We start from the raw sequence: 16,092 nt of genomic DNA, 5'->3' as shown, positions 1-16,092 counted from the left end.
TAGGGCTATGGAGGAATAAAGGTACAAAAGATACGTGCAACTTCAAAACGCATGGCATAAGATCGCCCTGTTCAGACAGCAGGCGTGTAGCAAATCCTTGTACTACTCTTGATCCGAAACCTTGTTGTGTTTCCACACACATCATTGGCTGGCCTCCAACGGAGCAAAAAGGAGAAGAGATTATAAGTCAAAGTACTTCTTGAGCATCCTATATTAATCTAGTATGCAAGACATAATGTGAAAAGCAGGGAGAGTTGATGTCTAAGGAATTACCTATCGATCATATGAGGGTAGTTCAATGAGAGGAAGAAATACAGTATGTAGACGAAATAAACGACAACCTCCAACAGCCAGCCGGCCTAATCGATCTTGCCTAGCCAAGTTCCTGAACCCTATTGTGTAGACAAAGTCATAGTCCCTAGTAGAACTGCAAGGAATCCAGATAGTACCTATGTAGGACTGGCCACATGCTCCCACATCGACAGCTCTTATGAACAGCAAAGATGCAGCTTTGGCCAGACCATGGGACAAAACATCCATTTTGACACCCCGACTCCTCCATACCGTGGCTTAGGTTCCTATTAGCCACCCCATCCAGCTCCCCAGCTCCTGCGCGTCCAAAGAAAAATCAGATGAAGATAGGAAGATGCAGAGATTATCAAGACAACTGAGCAACGTCAGAAAGACAACGTCGGACTCATATGGGAGAGAATGAGTGACAACGGCAAAAACCAGAAGATAAGGGTAGATATGAGAGACAGGCAATAGAGAAAAACAGTTAGTTTGTCGGGTAATGAGCCGCCGACTTTGTGTGAACTGGGATAACTGAGTCAGACAAAGGCCAAGAAATATCCGTACACACTCCCCTTCGCTATGCACCCAACCCCGTAACCGTTTTCCAGCAATACCACCACCAGCCCCTGAAGCCCCTAGAGACCACAACAGCTCTACAGATCTTCCTTTGCCCTCATGGCAAAAGGAAAGAAGAGCCGCAACATGCCGTCTCCAGTCTTGCAAAACATAAAACAGACAGCGGCCCCAGTAAGCAAAGTCCGTACCATATGGACTCAACCGGCAACACCAGAGAAAGGAGGCCCTGGTCCCAGTAAAGTAAGCAAGTCACTTTTGTCTTCCCAACCTTTGAAATTTTGTAACACATCCCACCTTATAATCAATTATCCGTCACTCCGACCAGACCTGCCAAACCAATACACACACCGTTCCACCTTCCCTCTGATAGATCTGATAGCACAGAGTTTGCAGTCGCAAATGATCTATGTTCATCATCAAAGAAAAATTCGCGAAAAAATAAAGCGGCACGTATCACCCGGGTCCATATACATGGAGGGTTGACCCAGGAAACACACAGCGGATGGGCTGTAACAATCTTTTACTGTTTAAGCAGGCGACTTGTTAGGAGGGGCAGAACCACCATTCTGGCGGCCATCTCCTCCACTAACTGAAAGCCCTCCAATGCCGCTGGAGAGGAAAGCAAAGGGGTCGTTCTCAGTATTGCCACCGTTGTTGTTGGCGTTATTGTTATAAAAGTTGTTTGATGGTCCACCAGATGCAGGCCCATTGGTGGCTGACTGGAAGGCAGCCTCAGCAGCACGACTATCGAAAGGGCCAGCCGCATGGGAAGCAGGTCCGGATCCAAAACTGCCGTGGGTGTTCAGCGAGCTAGGATAGGCGGCAGCGCCACCTCCGAGGCCAGAGGGAAGGTAGTGGCTGGGCGGGCCTCCAAAGTGTTGTTGGTTATAACTACCACCAGAGCCGCCGAAGGAGGTACCAGAGCCGAATGGGCCGGGTCCTGGAGCACCTCCCATGGATCCTTGGTTCATACCGTACTGAGAGGCATTGTCCATGGGAGAAGGGTATCCAGAATCAGCAACAACAGCTGCGCCTGCGCGGCTGGCACCACATCGAAGACAGCATACGTTCTTCGCGAAGTTATGGTAGCCACAGACCTCGTTACCACACTTCCAATCACCAGCACGGAAAGGTACCACACCGCTGCCGCCCATACGACCACCGCCATGACCCATAGGCCCATGGTGGCCACCGTGAGGAGGGGGGGGCATCATAGCAGGGGGTCCGTAACCATATCCGCCACCGTAATTGTTATTGCCGCTACCCATATCGTTCGAAGGGCCAGCACCGACAGCAGGGAACGAGCATCGGAAGCAAGCAGTTCGACGCTGGAAGTTGGAGAACCCGCAAGATGGACAGGTCCAGTCACCAGGCCTAGGGCGGTTCTTGCTAGGAGGGAAAGGAGTCAGTATGTCCTGAGCACGGTCGAGGACACGGCTAGAGGAGGGCGAGACCTCAATGGCCTTCTCATTAAGGGCACGACCATTCATACAAAGGCTCTCAGCGGCCTATAACTGATTAGCATAACAGATAACGGATGTTGGCGACAAGAAGATGGAAATGGCGCAAAAGGAGACTTGGTGAGGGGGCTATTAGACTTACCTCCTCATGGGAAGAGAATACGGCAAATCCGGTACCAGTAGGTTTATGCTGTTCAGGGGTTCGAAGAGTCCAGAATGCAATGGGTCGACCACCGAACTGAGTGAACCAACTCTCGAGCTCTGACTGAGTGGTATCGTGTGGAAGTCCCGACATGTGAAGAACCTTGCTCCTCTCCGAAAGAAAAGCTCGAACATCGGCCCGGGCATCCATGGGCCGAGTCAAGACATCGGGATGCTCCTGGGGAGGTTGCGACTTACGAATCAACCCCCGGAGGACTCGGGCAAGAGTGACAGCCTCTTCCATTGCACGTCGTGGCGAGGCAGGGGCAAGAGCCTGGAGGTGAAATGGAAGGTTGTGCTTAATCGGAGCACTCGACTGAACGGGCTCAACCTCGAGAGCGGCGCAAATGTTGGAGAGCATCGAAGGTCCGAATGGCAGAGACTCGGGGTGGTGTTGCTGCCATCGCTGATACTCGGTGCGGAGATCGAAAGTGCGTGAGTGCTGCAAGTAAGGAGGGAGAACCACAGCCTTGTCGCGGGCCTCACGAGGCAGCTGAACACGGAGGTCCCATGCGTCAAGAGTGACGAAGACGAAATCGAGGTTCTTCGAGGTTAAATACTCGGTAGCGAATGTATCGAATCGGGTGATAGCGTCTCTAAAGGTACCAGCGTTTCGAACATGCTCCCAAGTCAAGGTTGTCAGGCTGGCTGCGAAAACAGTGGGTTAGCTAAAATATTTTACCTCGACATGAAAGTCTAGCAATACTGGGTTTCGGCATTTGGGCAATTGTCTGGACGAAAGAGTGCGGCATGGAGTATATGTGATGGAAAAGGAGCTATTAGCGTAAGAAAACTTACTACAGAGGGGCGTAATTGGAGTATTGACGGGTTTGACAAGGACGCTCTCATGCGTAATCTGGTAGTGACAAGGCTAGTCAGCAATCGGTGTGCTATACGGAGGCATTGAATGCTTCTGGGGGAAGAATCTGGAACACATGGAAAATTTTGGGGGGAGGGTTTTGGCCGGGACAGGATGGTGTTTCTCACCTCCTCAAGTGAGTTTGCGTCGACCAGGATCCAACCAAGCTCAATTACTTCGGCCGAGTCTTTTGTCACATAAACGCCGTGCTCGTCGCAGGTAGTCGCAACATGGATGACAACATATCGATCGATGTTAAGCTGGGGAAGTTGCTGTGAGGCCATATTCGCTACGAAATCGCTCGGACGAGGGTCGGCTGCGAGTTTGGGAGGTGAGAAGAATCAGTATCTGATTTGCTGGCAGCGCGGACGAGGCGGCAGCGGCGAACTACGAGGGGATCTCGTAGATTCCTTGAGATCGTCGTAGTGATAAACAATCGAAAGGCAAAGAAATATTATGTGCAACTAGCCCGTGGCCCGGCCAGCTCGCGATGAAAGAGGTAGAAAGGTATACGTGAGGTGAGTGAGCGGGAAGTTTACGGGAAGCGGAACGGATGTGGATGTGGCCAGTAGTTGAAATGGCAGCTTCCAAGGTCCAGCCTTCAGGGGAGTTGGTGCCAAACACGAAATGGGCCTGAGGCGGGTGCTTTCTCTCCCAGGGGATCAGGCCCCGTAGGTAATGTTGTGGAGAATGTCAGCACAGGCTACCAGGCTATTTAAAGAGCCGGCCACGAATGAAGGGCGATTGTTCAACTTCATGGGCAGCATAACTTATCATATTATCGTTAGGTCATAAGAGATTAGCTGTGGAAGGTGGGTTCTGCAAAAAGTTGGCAGCTATTGCTCTTGGAGGCGTTGAAAAATTGTCTATTGCTATCGAAGCTCAAACTATCAAGTAAGCTCTACTATTAACGTCCGCTGTTGGCGCACTCAGACAGCTTTGTGTTGAGAATGGGGAGCCACGGTCACCTGCAAGGAGAAATGCGGCTTCAATACCTAAGGTACAGTACTTGAAATAGCGGACTATAAACGCAAGCTATCTCATAATGTCCAGATCCGGATACTCTTGTGATCCAGACACCTTCATGGCTCAGAATAAGGTGTTCTGATAAACCATAGATAGGTATACTTACCTAAGCTACCTATTGACCGTTGAAGTCAATTGACGAAGGCAACGTTTAACGGACCAATGTTCCGTAAACGTTTCTTGGCCTGATTATAATTTCTGGGTGTTCAAGCCCTTGGCATCGAAAAGCTGCTCTCGGTATTTCTTTACCTAAGTGCCTCACCAAACTTTTTTATCAACAAAATAAATATGCTCCGGCTTGTACCTCCTCAACGTGTGATAATGCAGTCAAAAGAACCTGACGCAGCCGCTCTTGAGTTGGGATAGTTTGGAAGCCGGCTTGAAAATCTTCACTTTCCGATGGGTCCGAATCCTACCATCTCAAACTCGGGTTGATAATTCGAAATTTTGCCATTCCGCCCAAGTTCTCAGCACATCAATATCGTCACGAATAAGGTACTACTAAGGTAAGGCACCTTTGCCAAGAGGCCCAAGACTACAAGTAACCCTACCGCCCATACTCCACGTTTTTGACAGTTGGTAATTCGTTCTCCCAACCCGCTGATTTCTCGCAGCGACCACGCGTAATTATCATTGCCAACCACATTTCACGATGCGTATGCATGACTGAGGTGCCGAGGGAAAGGATTGGATGCGAAGTTGCTGTGCTGGGTTCAAGGCGTTTGATAATAATGTTCCAGCAACTCAATTCAATCCCGCTGAGGTTTAAGTTACATATGAACAGGCTAACAGATTCATAATAGTAATCTAAAGTGACTACCTGTCAACCGCAGACACTGTTGTAGCCGGTCGACTAACAGCAATCTCCGGTCAGGCAGGGCGAAAGCTGTTGCAACAGGACAGTGCCAGCCTCATTATCGGAGCCTGCTCCAGACCCCGATTCCGTTGTGCTGCCACTGATTCAACAAGACAAGACGCTCTTCAAACGCTAATATATTGGTTCACACTCATCTGGCTTACACTTTGTGACATTTTAATAGTTACCCAAACAGGTACTATAAGAATAGCAGAAATACATTATCAGTCAGGCGAGATTTCCACCGTGCGCGGACACATCCATTATTTACCGCCTGAGGTGAGGCGTCATCAACCTCGCTCCAACTACATCAGTCAGTCCACAATGATGTAGACCCCCTCACCTCTTCTCTTTTCTGCTGCCACTTGATTTTGGATCTTCATAATACTGAGTTCCCAGCTTGCCAGCGAATTATGTCTGCACATGACGTCTGCTGCGTTGTGAATGTAATATTATACAAGGTCGATTGATGAGCCAACTTTTTTGGATAAACGTAGAGCGGCTTTACGATGTACAGGATGGGCAACAGCGCTTATCATGAGTTGGGGATTACAATTCATGTTCTAAATCCCAGGGCGAGGGCTGATAGCCAAGAAGTTCACCGAAACAGGCCGCAAGTCTTCGTAGTTCATATCATCATATGGTCTGAGCAGGTATGAGGCCAGGACGCAAATGAATCCCGTTCAAACTTCTAGAGTAGCGAGATTATCTGATCGCCTTAACCAATACTATCTCAGCTATAAATAGAGCCTCCGTCAATGTTAATTAACTTGTTCTTTTCTTTCAGGACTACGGATACGGGGCTATAAGGTCAGTCACTATGTCATACCAGAGTATCACCATGCCAGACATGAGTTTCGGCTGGAGGCCAACAAGGATTGCAATAGTCAACAGCATTTAGCTAGAATACGGGTTTACCTCGGATCAGTAGCTCAGGTTCATCTTTAGAAAGGTCTCAGGGAGCAAGAAAACATAAGACTTAAGAAGAATATATCAAAATAAACTCAGCAAAGACCCCTAAACTTAGACTAAATTGCCTTTTTCATCAGTTAGGATAAAGGTCTCAAGTTTTCTTGCCTCCTCCTGAAAGGGTACGATGTTCAGCTTGGCGTGAAGACAGAGGTGTACGAATCGAACACTCTGAGAAAGGCTGCTCATTCTTCCCAACAAAAAGCGAAGACACGATAATATAACATCTGAGCAAAACCATTTCTTATCTACATTCGACTGTGCTGTAGCATACAGTTAAGCCATATTTTCTCATTCTTTGGGTTTTCTCCCCTTCTTTCTCAATATGAAGATGGCCAGGTGACAGAAGGATACTTTTGATCATGGAGAGAATCTGTCTCTACTCCTTCGATCTTAGCCCGCGGTGGGACTTGGTACCTGGGTAAGTTTTCGACTTCCACAATGGTCGATGAGTGACGAGCAGCTCGTCCGATGTAAAAGAACTGTCCCATGGAGCTCAGCCACATCCTTCGTCTTGGAAACCGGACTTTCGCAGCTCGTACCTATTAGCCACAAAAACCTTCTGATAGGTAGCTCATCAATCACATGTTCGCTCATCGATGCACCTTTGCAACGCGGCACTGGCTAGAGGGGATGGGTACGTAAGAATCACTGCAACTCTACGTTCCAGTGGAGTGCTAATCAAGAGAGGAAGCGCTGTGATATGAACAACATGATGCAGGTGATAGTGACGTTCTGAGCATTGTCACGTTAGTGGTGGTCTACAGTATCCTAGCCTCTTGTATTGTTGTTATCCCTGGATGTAATTGGACAGAATTCACTGGTGAATGATTCAATAGGCCAGTGACAATAGGTTCCTCATGCCAAAGATCTTACACACTTCTGATAATAGTGCATGGGAATTACGTTGTATGGTATCCCTCGTTCAGTGTCATGCTAAGGTTGATCTCCTTGACCCGGATGTCAAGATCAGGGTTGATCCTTTTTCGTAGAAAATATCACTATTACTACCAGGGCATGAGCTGCTTCGCCACAAGATGGTTTCCTGGGATTTGTCACGGCGAAGTGTATGCCAACGTGGCCTACGTCATAGCTTTCCATGGCGTTACAATCAAGAATACCCAAGGTAGATATGCGTGACAGGTTAGTAGCGAAGGCCTCACGTTACTTGGAATTATTCACGTGGCGCACATTTTCAGACGGCTTCCGCGACGACCTTGCTTGTTTATTTTCTCCCTCCGTCAGCTACATATCCTCTCAGCTAACAGAACGCGAACTCGCGACATTTTGAGTCACCGACAAAACTACCTCCAAACCTTTTCTCAACCTTGCATCATCGAGTCGCGACTATGGGTGCTATTTCTGCCGTCTTCCTGATCCTTATTACAATTTTCTGTCAGTCGCAGACTCCACCTGATCGTATAATGCAGAGTAGAACTAATGTGGTCGCAGTCCCTCCCATCGGCGTCTGGGCCGTTGCAGGATGTGGAATGGGTATGCAACATCTCTCTATCGGGCTGCACTCAATGCTAACCTTCTCAGATCTGTTCATCAACATCTGCCTGACTCTTCTTGGCTTCCTTCCAGGTCATATCCACGCCTTCTACCTTGAGTACATCTACTACGATCGACGAGAACAGGCGCGCGAGGGCCGTTTTGCGACAGGACCTGCGCCTGGCATTTACTCCGACAACGTGCAGACTGGAGGACAGGGCTATGGAACAATGGGGCGCGCAGCATAAAACGAATAGACGTTGGTGGCAATCGACTCTAGTTTTGGGCTGTATATTCGAACTCAGGCGAAGCTGTTTGCATCAACTATGTGTTGCATATTCGCCGGCATCGGCTTGGATAAAGGCGTGCAAGGAGCCAATGCCCAACCTTAGGATTACAGAGGCCAACTACCTAGGTACCCTAAAGTAGTCTGGTGTGAGAACGGCGACGCAGGATCAACATGATATTGTTACACTAGTGTCAAATGACATGTAGTACACGCTAGAGAGTGTTGAATTCAAGTTAGATTTCGATATTAGTTCATGCTGGTGAGGGAAGGGGTTGAAAATCCAATTAGAGAGAGAGGACAACACAACGTCTTCATGTATCCGTGTTGTTGAATATCCCTGCATGTAAATCAAATAACTTTAGAAACGTACTGGGAACTAGATGCACAAGCTTTGCTGCGTAATGGCTTGGAGGTGTGAGTTGTCCGCCTTGGCTATCCCGGCATGTGCATTGATATGTGTCTATGCCCACAGCAAAACTACGAATGTATCCCAATACATATGTCGTGCTAATGTATTTGGTAGTTGACAGGAATGATGTCAAATATAACACACACCAACAAACGATTTAATGGGAAGATCTTGGTTCGTATGTTTACTATCTGTTCGTTTCGCCAAAGTTGAGAACCCCCGTTTCCAACAGGCTGGACATTCGTGAGCAATGATTGTTCATATCAAGGTGGTTCAGGGTAAGTACCTACCTAGGTAGGGTACTCCGTACCTTGGGTAGGGATATGTTGCCGGGAGCTTTATTGCAGAAGCATGCATGGAAGCCAATGAAAGACAATGCGGGGATGTTGTGTGAGACGAGCTCGATCCTTTAACTGAGTGCCTAATTATCGACAGCCACGACACTCTTGCATAAGGGCCAAATTTGGATTGTCCCGATTGGCTTCGCTACTTCCTATCAGCCTCAAGAATTAATATCAATGGACTTGGAGGGAAAAGCAACGAAACGCATGTGAGAGAAAATAACACCTTTGCCCCTCTTTCTTTCCTTTATTCTCAGAGACACCTTTACTCTTGCAGCTTGCGGTCTCAGATACAGTGATATGAAGTAAGTGGAGCTAGGTAGCTTCATGTTCAAGGCCTGACTGTACAGCTAGCATCCTCTGCAAGATTGGAGGTACCAACTGGACAGGCTCTCAACCTGACTTATTGCCTCTCCTCTCCTCCTCCTGCGATCTCATCATCTATCATCTATCGACTCGCATCTCACATTTCCACCAAGAACAAACTAAAACCCTTGCCTTACCGACTACGCCGTATTTGTAGCCGAAGAGTGCCATACTGTTCTTTTTGCTACTGTCGCATCTCCTGCATCCATCGACCCATTGCACCGAGTCTTGCATCAACGGCTTGACCCTCAGCCAAGACAGAATTAATATAACAGAATCCATGGTTTTACGTTTCGGCGCCTTGCTGGTTTCCATACCTCATTAAGGTAGGTATTCATTGTTCTAGCTGGCCAATCCACACAGCCTCTGGGTCGATGAATTGTTCGGAGCACATCGTTCCTAACATCCGTCAGGTACCTTGCTACATACTACCTGCCTGGGAGCTAGCCCAAAGTACTAAGCTTCTTTACCGCTGCCTTTCCCCGGGACACCTTGCATAGGTATCCTAGACCGACTGTTGACCACGACAATCATCATCCCAACATCTTCCCCATTCCAGCGTTCGCTTGCCACCCTCAAGTGTACACGTCTGCACAGATACTAGCTACAAGGCCATATGCAAAGCTCGAGTATACTACGCTATCGCCCTGCCGCTTCGGAGCAGCCAATGCCCGCCCCAATTGGTGTACACCTGGGGTGACATTTGCGTTCGACCCGAATCAATACCTCGCTCTATCGCCTCCAGATCCCACAGTTGTACACAAAAACAAGCACAACACACACACACACCACACTCATACTATATATATACGGAGTCAGGTCCCAATTCACCATTATGCAACCTCCTTCTCCAGAGGATGTCCTCCAGCCGCCCCAAATCCATCAACACAAATCATCTCGACACCACGCCTCTACGTCAACCTCATCAACACCGGCTCTCAGCAAACAACGTCCACATTCTCTTCAATTCTCCTTCCCACCCCTGTTCCAGACGAACGCCTCATCGACGAGCCTGGTGCCCTCAACTGCTGAGGGAAGACCCATCCCCGTTGACAATTCAACTGCTGAGCATCGAACGTCGGCTCTTCGAGAGTTGAATACCAATTTCCCCACTCGCCATCGATACGCACAGTCTACTGGTGCCCAGAGCAGTACCTATTCGCAGCCTGTGATCGTGCGAAGCTACTACGCTCCTGTACCAGCGCAGCCCGCGGACAGAGGAGTCATTGTTGTCAACGGCCGAGGGCACCGCTCAGCACTCTCAGAGAGTAGCGGTCCTTCAGCTTTCGTACGACGAGTGCTGCCTTTCGGTACGGGTTCTGCCTCGGTCCGGAATGGAATTATGGGCACAATGGCGAGAAATCGAACAAAGAAACGACTCGAGAATGAACCAGAGGAGCCAAAACTTCCATCCGTCGAAGCCTTCCGCTTCAAGAGCTTTATGGCTAATCTAGAAGACCAGAGTGGCGGTACTGATATAAATGCTGATCTGGATCGTATCGCAGAGATCTGTGCTAAATCGCGATACTCTCTTAGCAACCAGTATGAAGTTCATTATGCTCCCCATGGCTCAGGTTCGTCGTTTATGGCTCCAGCTATTGAGAGCCAGGAGGCTCATGGACCCACCCTTCAAGCGGTGTCATCCGACGATGAGAGAAATATCAAACAATCTAGAAAACGACCGATGGGCGTGAGGAGGAACAGCAGAGCCATGGGAACATTGGAGACCATAATGTCATCGAGCAGATCATCGGATGAGGATAAATCAAAGAAGAAGTCCGCTGCAGAGATTGCCGAGGACGTTCGCGGCAGAGCCGCACAAAAAGGGTCCAGCAAACACGGATCACCGGTCTCGTCTGAAGGAGGAGCCAGTGAGAATGTGTTTCTGGAAGAGGAGGATGTAAAACAACGGCCACCTCGCCAAAAACGGTCCGGTTCATTGGCCCTTATTGATGGTAATCGGTTGAGCATGCACCTCCATGATTTGGATTCAAGTCGACCCACGGCTGCCGGTCTTGTCAGTGAGCCTGCCTTACCTAAAACATCAAGCAGCCAACTTGAAATCCGAACAGCACCTGAGGTAACAAACAAAGAGCATCTCCCTGGTTTGCCAAAGAAGGGCCTCGCAGCCACAGAAGGACTTGACCAGCCAGTTGTCCATGGCTCTATATCTGCAATCGAGACATCTAACCAGAGGAGCAATTTGATGTCTACGCTTAGTGGTTGGATGACTTGGCATTCGTCTGATACTTTGCCGACGACTAAGGGCCGGGCGGAGGTTAGTCTACGTGAGCTTCTGAAAAACCGAGATATCAAAGGAAAAGGTGTCGAGGCAACGGCGTATCAGTAAAGAAAAAGACGAAGCTCAAACAAGAGGAACACAGCACTCTTGTTCAAAGACATACCCGCATACTTTAAAAGGGCAGTTGGGTTGGGTAATCACCCAGAATTCAACGCCCAGCAATGATGTAACGAATTACTCACGATTTCACGAAGCCAATAATGATATGATTATGGATGGGACAGATACAGAGAAGTCAAAAGTATGAGATCATCTGGTTTTCTCAGATCGAGCTGCATATCGAAACTCCAAAAACGGGTCGGCAACAGCAGCAAGCAACATTTGTATGATGGGACTTCTTCAACGACAACCCAAGATAACAGGTACCTGCAATATCTTTGACTGGAGTCCTAGGACTCGCCGCGTATAAATAGACGTCAATGATGCACTTGGCTGGCGGCGACTGTCTTCCCGAGGATGGCTTAATACATATTAATGGGCTTTCGCTGTCTAATTGTCGCCCCTTGTCTTTGATTCACTGTCTTGGTCATTTCTATATAGCAACAATACTTTGCCATGCCTTCGTCAAAAAGAAAAAATCCGTCCCCGCTCTGTGAACACTGGAGCGCCAATAGGCAGGATGCAAAAAAGGAGACCATGAAGCCAGCAAAACAAACAAAAACCCGTGCCCGCGCCCATGCATTAGCAATGCTTCAGGTTCCAACATGAGAGGTTATGAAGCCACCGAGACTCAAAAGAAACGAATGATGATACATTGAAACAAAAACGCCAGTCCGCTGATTTGGTCCCCTTGGCCTATGGGGAAACGCCCAGCAAGAGGACGAGGACGAGGAATGTCTGATTGCCTAGAAGACTTCTGCAGATTGGGTAATGCCGTCTGGGTTCGAAAGTACCAAATGTGTAGCCGAGGAGTGATCGTTTCGAGTGTATAAATCAAGGTATCATGAATATTACGGCTCAGCGGTCGAGTTCGGTGGTGCGACTGCCGGCATGGGCTTGTTTCCACCATTCTTATCAACCTGCAACCGCTTTGTGTCGCGCTGGTCGGTCCCTTCGTTAAAGCGCTTCTTGTCTTTCTCTTTGTCCCGCCCGGCAGTCTCTTTAGCCAGCTTTCTGGCTTCTCTCTCGCGTCGATCGTTCTCCTTTCTCAGGGCTTTAGACTCGAATTCATGCCAGTCATTATGTGTTGCGAGTCTACGGATTGGTTAGTTGGTGATGTTTATCATAATGCAAGCTTGATCAACTTACTCTGTAGCCTGGCGGGCTACTGGTGCTTCTTCCGTAAAGTATGCATGTTGGAGTACCTGTGCAGCGCTGGGCCGTTTTGCGGGGTCGTAATGGAACATGGCGGAGAGCAGGTCGAAGGCGGCTGGTGACATTTTATCACGGTACTTCTCTGCGAAGACATTCCTTCTCTTCACAGTTGGGCGCAAAAGTTCAAACCAAGCCATATCAATGAGATTGGGCCAGTCTTTCAAGTTCGGCGTGCCCATCATGTTATAGATCTTTTCCAGTTGGCTTAGCTCGGTCCCGTCCCCTGGGAAGATGGCATTTCGATCAAAAATCTCAACCATGACGCATGCTGCACTCCATACATCAACAGCAGCAGTGTACTTAGTCTCGCCAAGTAATAGCTCTGGCGAGCGATACCAGATGGTGATGACTCGATTGGTGTAGTCCAGCTGGTGACGCTTGGCGTAGAATCGGGCGAGGCCAAAATCAGCAATCTTGAGGACTCCTTCGTTACTGACGAGTATATTTGCAGCCTTTATATCGCGATGGAGTACCCCTCGCGTATGGAGATAATCCAAGCCCTCGAACATCTGTTTGGCGAGGTCTTTCTTTTGAGCCGTCTCCAGTTTGAATGTAGGGTGATTCAGCAGCCCCGTGAGGTCATGCGACAGGTATTCAAACACCATAAAACAATCATTTTTTTCGACCATGACCTCCTGAAGATTGACGATATTGACATGTCTGAGAGACTGGAGAAGCTTGATTTCTCGGATAGCTGTGACGGGAAACCCATCACGCTCGCCTTCCATTCGAATTCGTTTGAGGGCGACCATCCCCTTTGTGTAAACATTCAGGCCCTTGAAAACTTTGCCATAAGTACCAGAGCCAACGACTGACTCGTTTCCGGGTTTTCTGAAGAAGACAGATTCCGAGTCCACTAGATCAGCTGGTAGAGTCGGTCTTGGCTTTGGTCGCTTCATGATTTTCATCACCTTACGCATACGGGGCGCAACTTTAGGGCCTTCGGGAGGATGGCGACGCTCGTGGCGTGACCGTGAGGAAGCTGGCTCTGTCGGTGCACTTCGGGGAGGTTCGCGCTCTTGATCTCGGGCCCGATCTCTCTCTCGATTCTCAGGCTGAGGTTCTCGTCGAGGTGCAGCATTCAACTTTTGTGATATCTCAGGCTTTGGGGCAGTGACCACTGGCTTTGATGAAGGTTTAAAGGCAAAACTGAACTTGCTACCAGATGACCCTCCTGGACCAGATGGGGGCGGTCTGTTGGGGGTAGTCAATGGGTTTGCTCTGTCTTCAACACTCTGGCTGCTGTCTTCGCCCAATTCATCGTGAGATTGGAATACTCCTTCCTGAACACCCATAGGCTCAGGGCCTGTATTTCCGTGGTCGTCCACATTGCTGAAGCGTTCATTGCCTAAATCGTCGTGGTGTCCTCTTGAAGGAAGGCCTGAGTTCCAATGAGAATTCTTGAAGCCACCTCTCCCACGACCTCGAAAACCGCCACCTCTGTAGCCACCGCGGTAGCTCCCCCCCTGAGGGTACTGCTGCATCGGGCCGGTCGGAGCGGCGTATGGCGGTGACCGTGTAGTATTGGAATGATAATGGCTAGAAGGGCCACTTGGGGGACCGTAACTACTCCCCTGAGGATGCTGAGGTGGGTAGGGCCTAGAATGGCGTCAACAATCGATCAAATTTGTGCTTGTTGCCAGGGTTTACTTACTGATGACCATTCCATCCACCACGCGAAGGTGCATAGGGTGATCGAGAAGGCGAGTTATGGTACGAAACGTGTTGTGGTGATGGGGAATATGGATCATTACTGATATGTGATTTTTGGTGATACTTCGGGTTATAGCCTCCACGAAGATTGTTTCTCGAGGCCATATCTTCGTCAATATCGGACCTCGAAGAATGACGCCAACCGGGCGACCCTTCTCGAGATCTCCGTCCCCTACTTGCTTGAGGTGATCGTGGTGGAAGCTGTCGCCGTGAGGAAGTCCGCCCAAGACCCGACGTCCGTTGATCCTCGCGAGATGATGCACGAGCTCGTCGGGATGAAGCCAAGTGATGCTCTGATGTAAGCGATCGGCTTCGTGACCGTGGCAAAGGTCGGTCCAATTGGGACTGAGTATCTCGGTCTGCACGTCGCGAACCCGAGTCCGACTTTGCTGGAGATCTAGGTCGTGAACGTGTGGGGGATTTAGAAGATCGTGCTTCTTGGCGAGGCGATGGTTTACGTCGGTCGCGTGAGGAGTGCCTGGTGTGCTTCCTAGATGGAGACTCCAGGCTGATGTCCCTTGTCCTTGGCCTGGGGCTCCTGTTTCTTCTGGATCTCTTTCGATTGGAAATGGTCAAAGAAGGGCTCCGACTTCGATGTCGTTTGGCTGCCGAGGGCGATGCCCTGCTGATATAGTCGTGGCCTGGGCTTCGGCTCTGGCTGCGCCGTGGAGGCTTCTCCTCGATTTCGCGATGGCGTTCTCGGTAACGCGGAATAAGATCTTCAACTTCTGGTACTCGACGTGACGCTTCAGGCGTTAGACGAGAAGCGCGATCACGATTACGATCGTGTGAATGGCGACGACGGCGAGATGAATGAGGTTCTGGTCTTGTGAGTGGGCGGTTGCGGCGTGCGTCGGAATCGTGGCGAGAATCGCGAATTTGACGGGGAGACCTTGATCTCTGTGAGGGTTTCATTCCTCGCTCATGTCGAGCCCCTTCTCCTTGGTCATTAAGTTCTCGCTCGTCTCTCATGGCAGCATGTCGACGTCGACGTGGAGGTTTGGATGCGGTCTCCATGAGTGCACCTGGGCGGCGTCGAGTTTTCAGTGGTTACTTAGGGGCCGCACCTTAACCGGTGGGAATGACCAGGTACCTACCTACCTTGAGCCTTGACGTCGGTGACCCGCTCACAATCAGTGGCCCCCGATGGTCGCGGGGAATTTAACATGTAGGCTTTTTGGCCCAATGCAGGTCGGGGAATTTTTTGTCATCTGCAGAATCAGCGCGATTGACGCCCAAAAAAAAAAAAAAAAAAAAAAAAAAAAAAAAAAAAAAAAAAAAAAAAAAAAAAAAGAGAGAAGAACAAGAAAGGGGAAAGAAAGAGGAAAGAAAAAGGAATGATGAGGCCAAGGATTAGGGTAATGTAAGTTTTGCGCGGGAGTTGCCTTGTCAGGATTTGTTGATAGTTCAAGCCTGCCCCGAGTAAACTCATGTCCTAAAGCACCAGAAGCTGGTGATAGGCGCAGAAATGATCGAAAGGGGCAGAAATCTCAGGCTCTTAACAAGCTAGATGAATCTCCAGCATACATGCACTTGCACGCTCTTCTAGCTCTCTAGGCGTTATTCTTTTGCCTATGCACTGGCTATAGTGCGGCTTCCGTCTAGAGATCTTTGCCAATATCA

General features: G+C 49.2%; 4 protein-coding genes across 4 annotated transcripts; 2 read left to right on the top strand and 2 right to left on the bottom strand.

Annotated features, from left to right (window-relative positions):
• Nucleotides 1-1,397: 1,397 nt before the first annotated feature.
• Nucleotides 1,398-3,674, bottom strand: J7337_002561 (uncharacterized protein; the record flags this gene model as incomplete). Its single annotated transcript, XM_044820288.1, has 4 exons — nucleotides 1,398-2,378; nucleotides 2,473-3,179; nucleotides 3,330-3,387; nucleotides 3,519-3,674. 4 exons carry the CDS (start codon nucleotides 3,672-3,674, stop codon nucleotides 1,398-1,400), a joined length of 1,902 nt encoding a protein of 633 aa, XP_044684588.1.
• Nucleotides 3,675-7,590: 3,916 nt separating this feature from the next.
• On the top strand, nucleotides 7,591-7,983 carry J7337_002560 (uncharacterized protein; the record flags this gene model as incomplete). Its single annotated transcript, XM_044820287.1, has 2 exons — nucleotides 7,591-7,735; nucleotides 7,784-7,983. 2 exons carry the CDS (start codon nucleotides 7,591-7,593, stop codon nucleotides 7,981-7,983), a joined length of 345 nt encoding a protein of 114 aa, XP_044684587.1.
• Nucleotides 7,984-9,975: 1,992 nt separating this feature from the next.
• J7337_002559 (uncharacterized protein) lies at nucleotides 9,976-11,490 on the top strand (the record flags this gene model as incomplete). The annotated part of the gene is made up of 1 exon (XM_044820286.1): nucleotides 9,976-11,490. One exon carries the CDS (start codon nucleotides 9,976-9,978, stop codon nucleotides 11,488-11,490), a length of 1,515 nt encoding a protein of 504 aa, XP_044684586.1.
• A 902-nt stretch (nucleotides 11,491-12,392) lies between these two features.
• J7337_002558 (uncharacterized protein) lies at nucleotides 12,393-14,240 on the bottom strand (the record flags this gene model as incomplete). Its single annotated transcript, XM_044820285.1, has 2 exons — nucleotides 12,393-12,636; nucleotides 12,691-14,240. The coding sequence occupies 2 exons, from the start codon at nucleotides 14,238-14,240 to the stop codon at nucleotides 12,393-12,395; spliced, it is 1,794 nt and encodes a 597-aa protein (XP_044684585.1).
• Between the last annotated feature and the right edge of the window lie 1,852 nt (nucleotides 14,241-16,092).

This window comes from Fusarium musae, chromosome 2 (assembly GCF_019915245.1).
Source record: "Fusarium musae strain F31 chromosome 2, whole genome shotgun sequence".
In the NCBI taxonomy this organism is placed as follows: domain Eukaryota; kingdom Fungi; phylum Ascomycota; class Sordariomycetes; order Hypocreales; family Nectriaceae; genus Fusarium; species Fusarium musae.
This window is presented reverse-complemented; position numbering and strand designations above follow the sequence as displayed.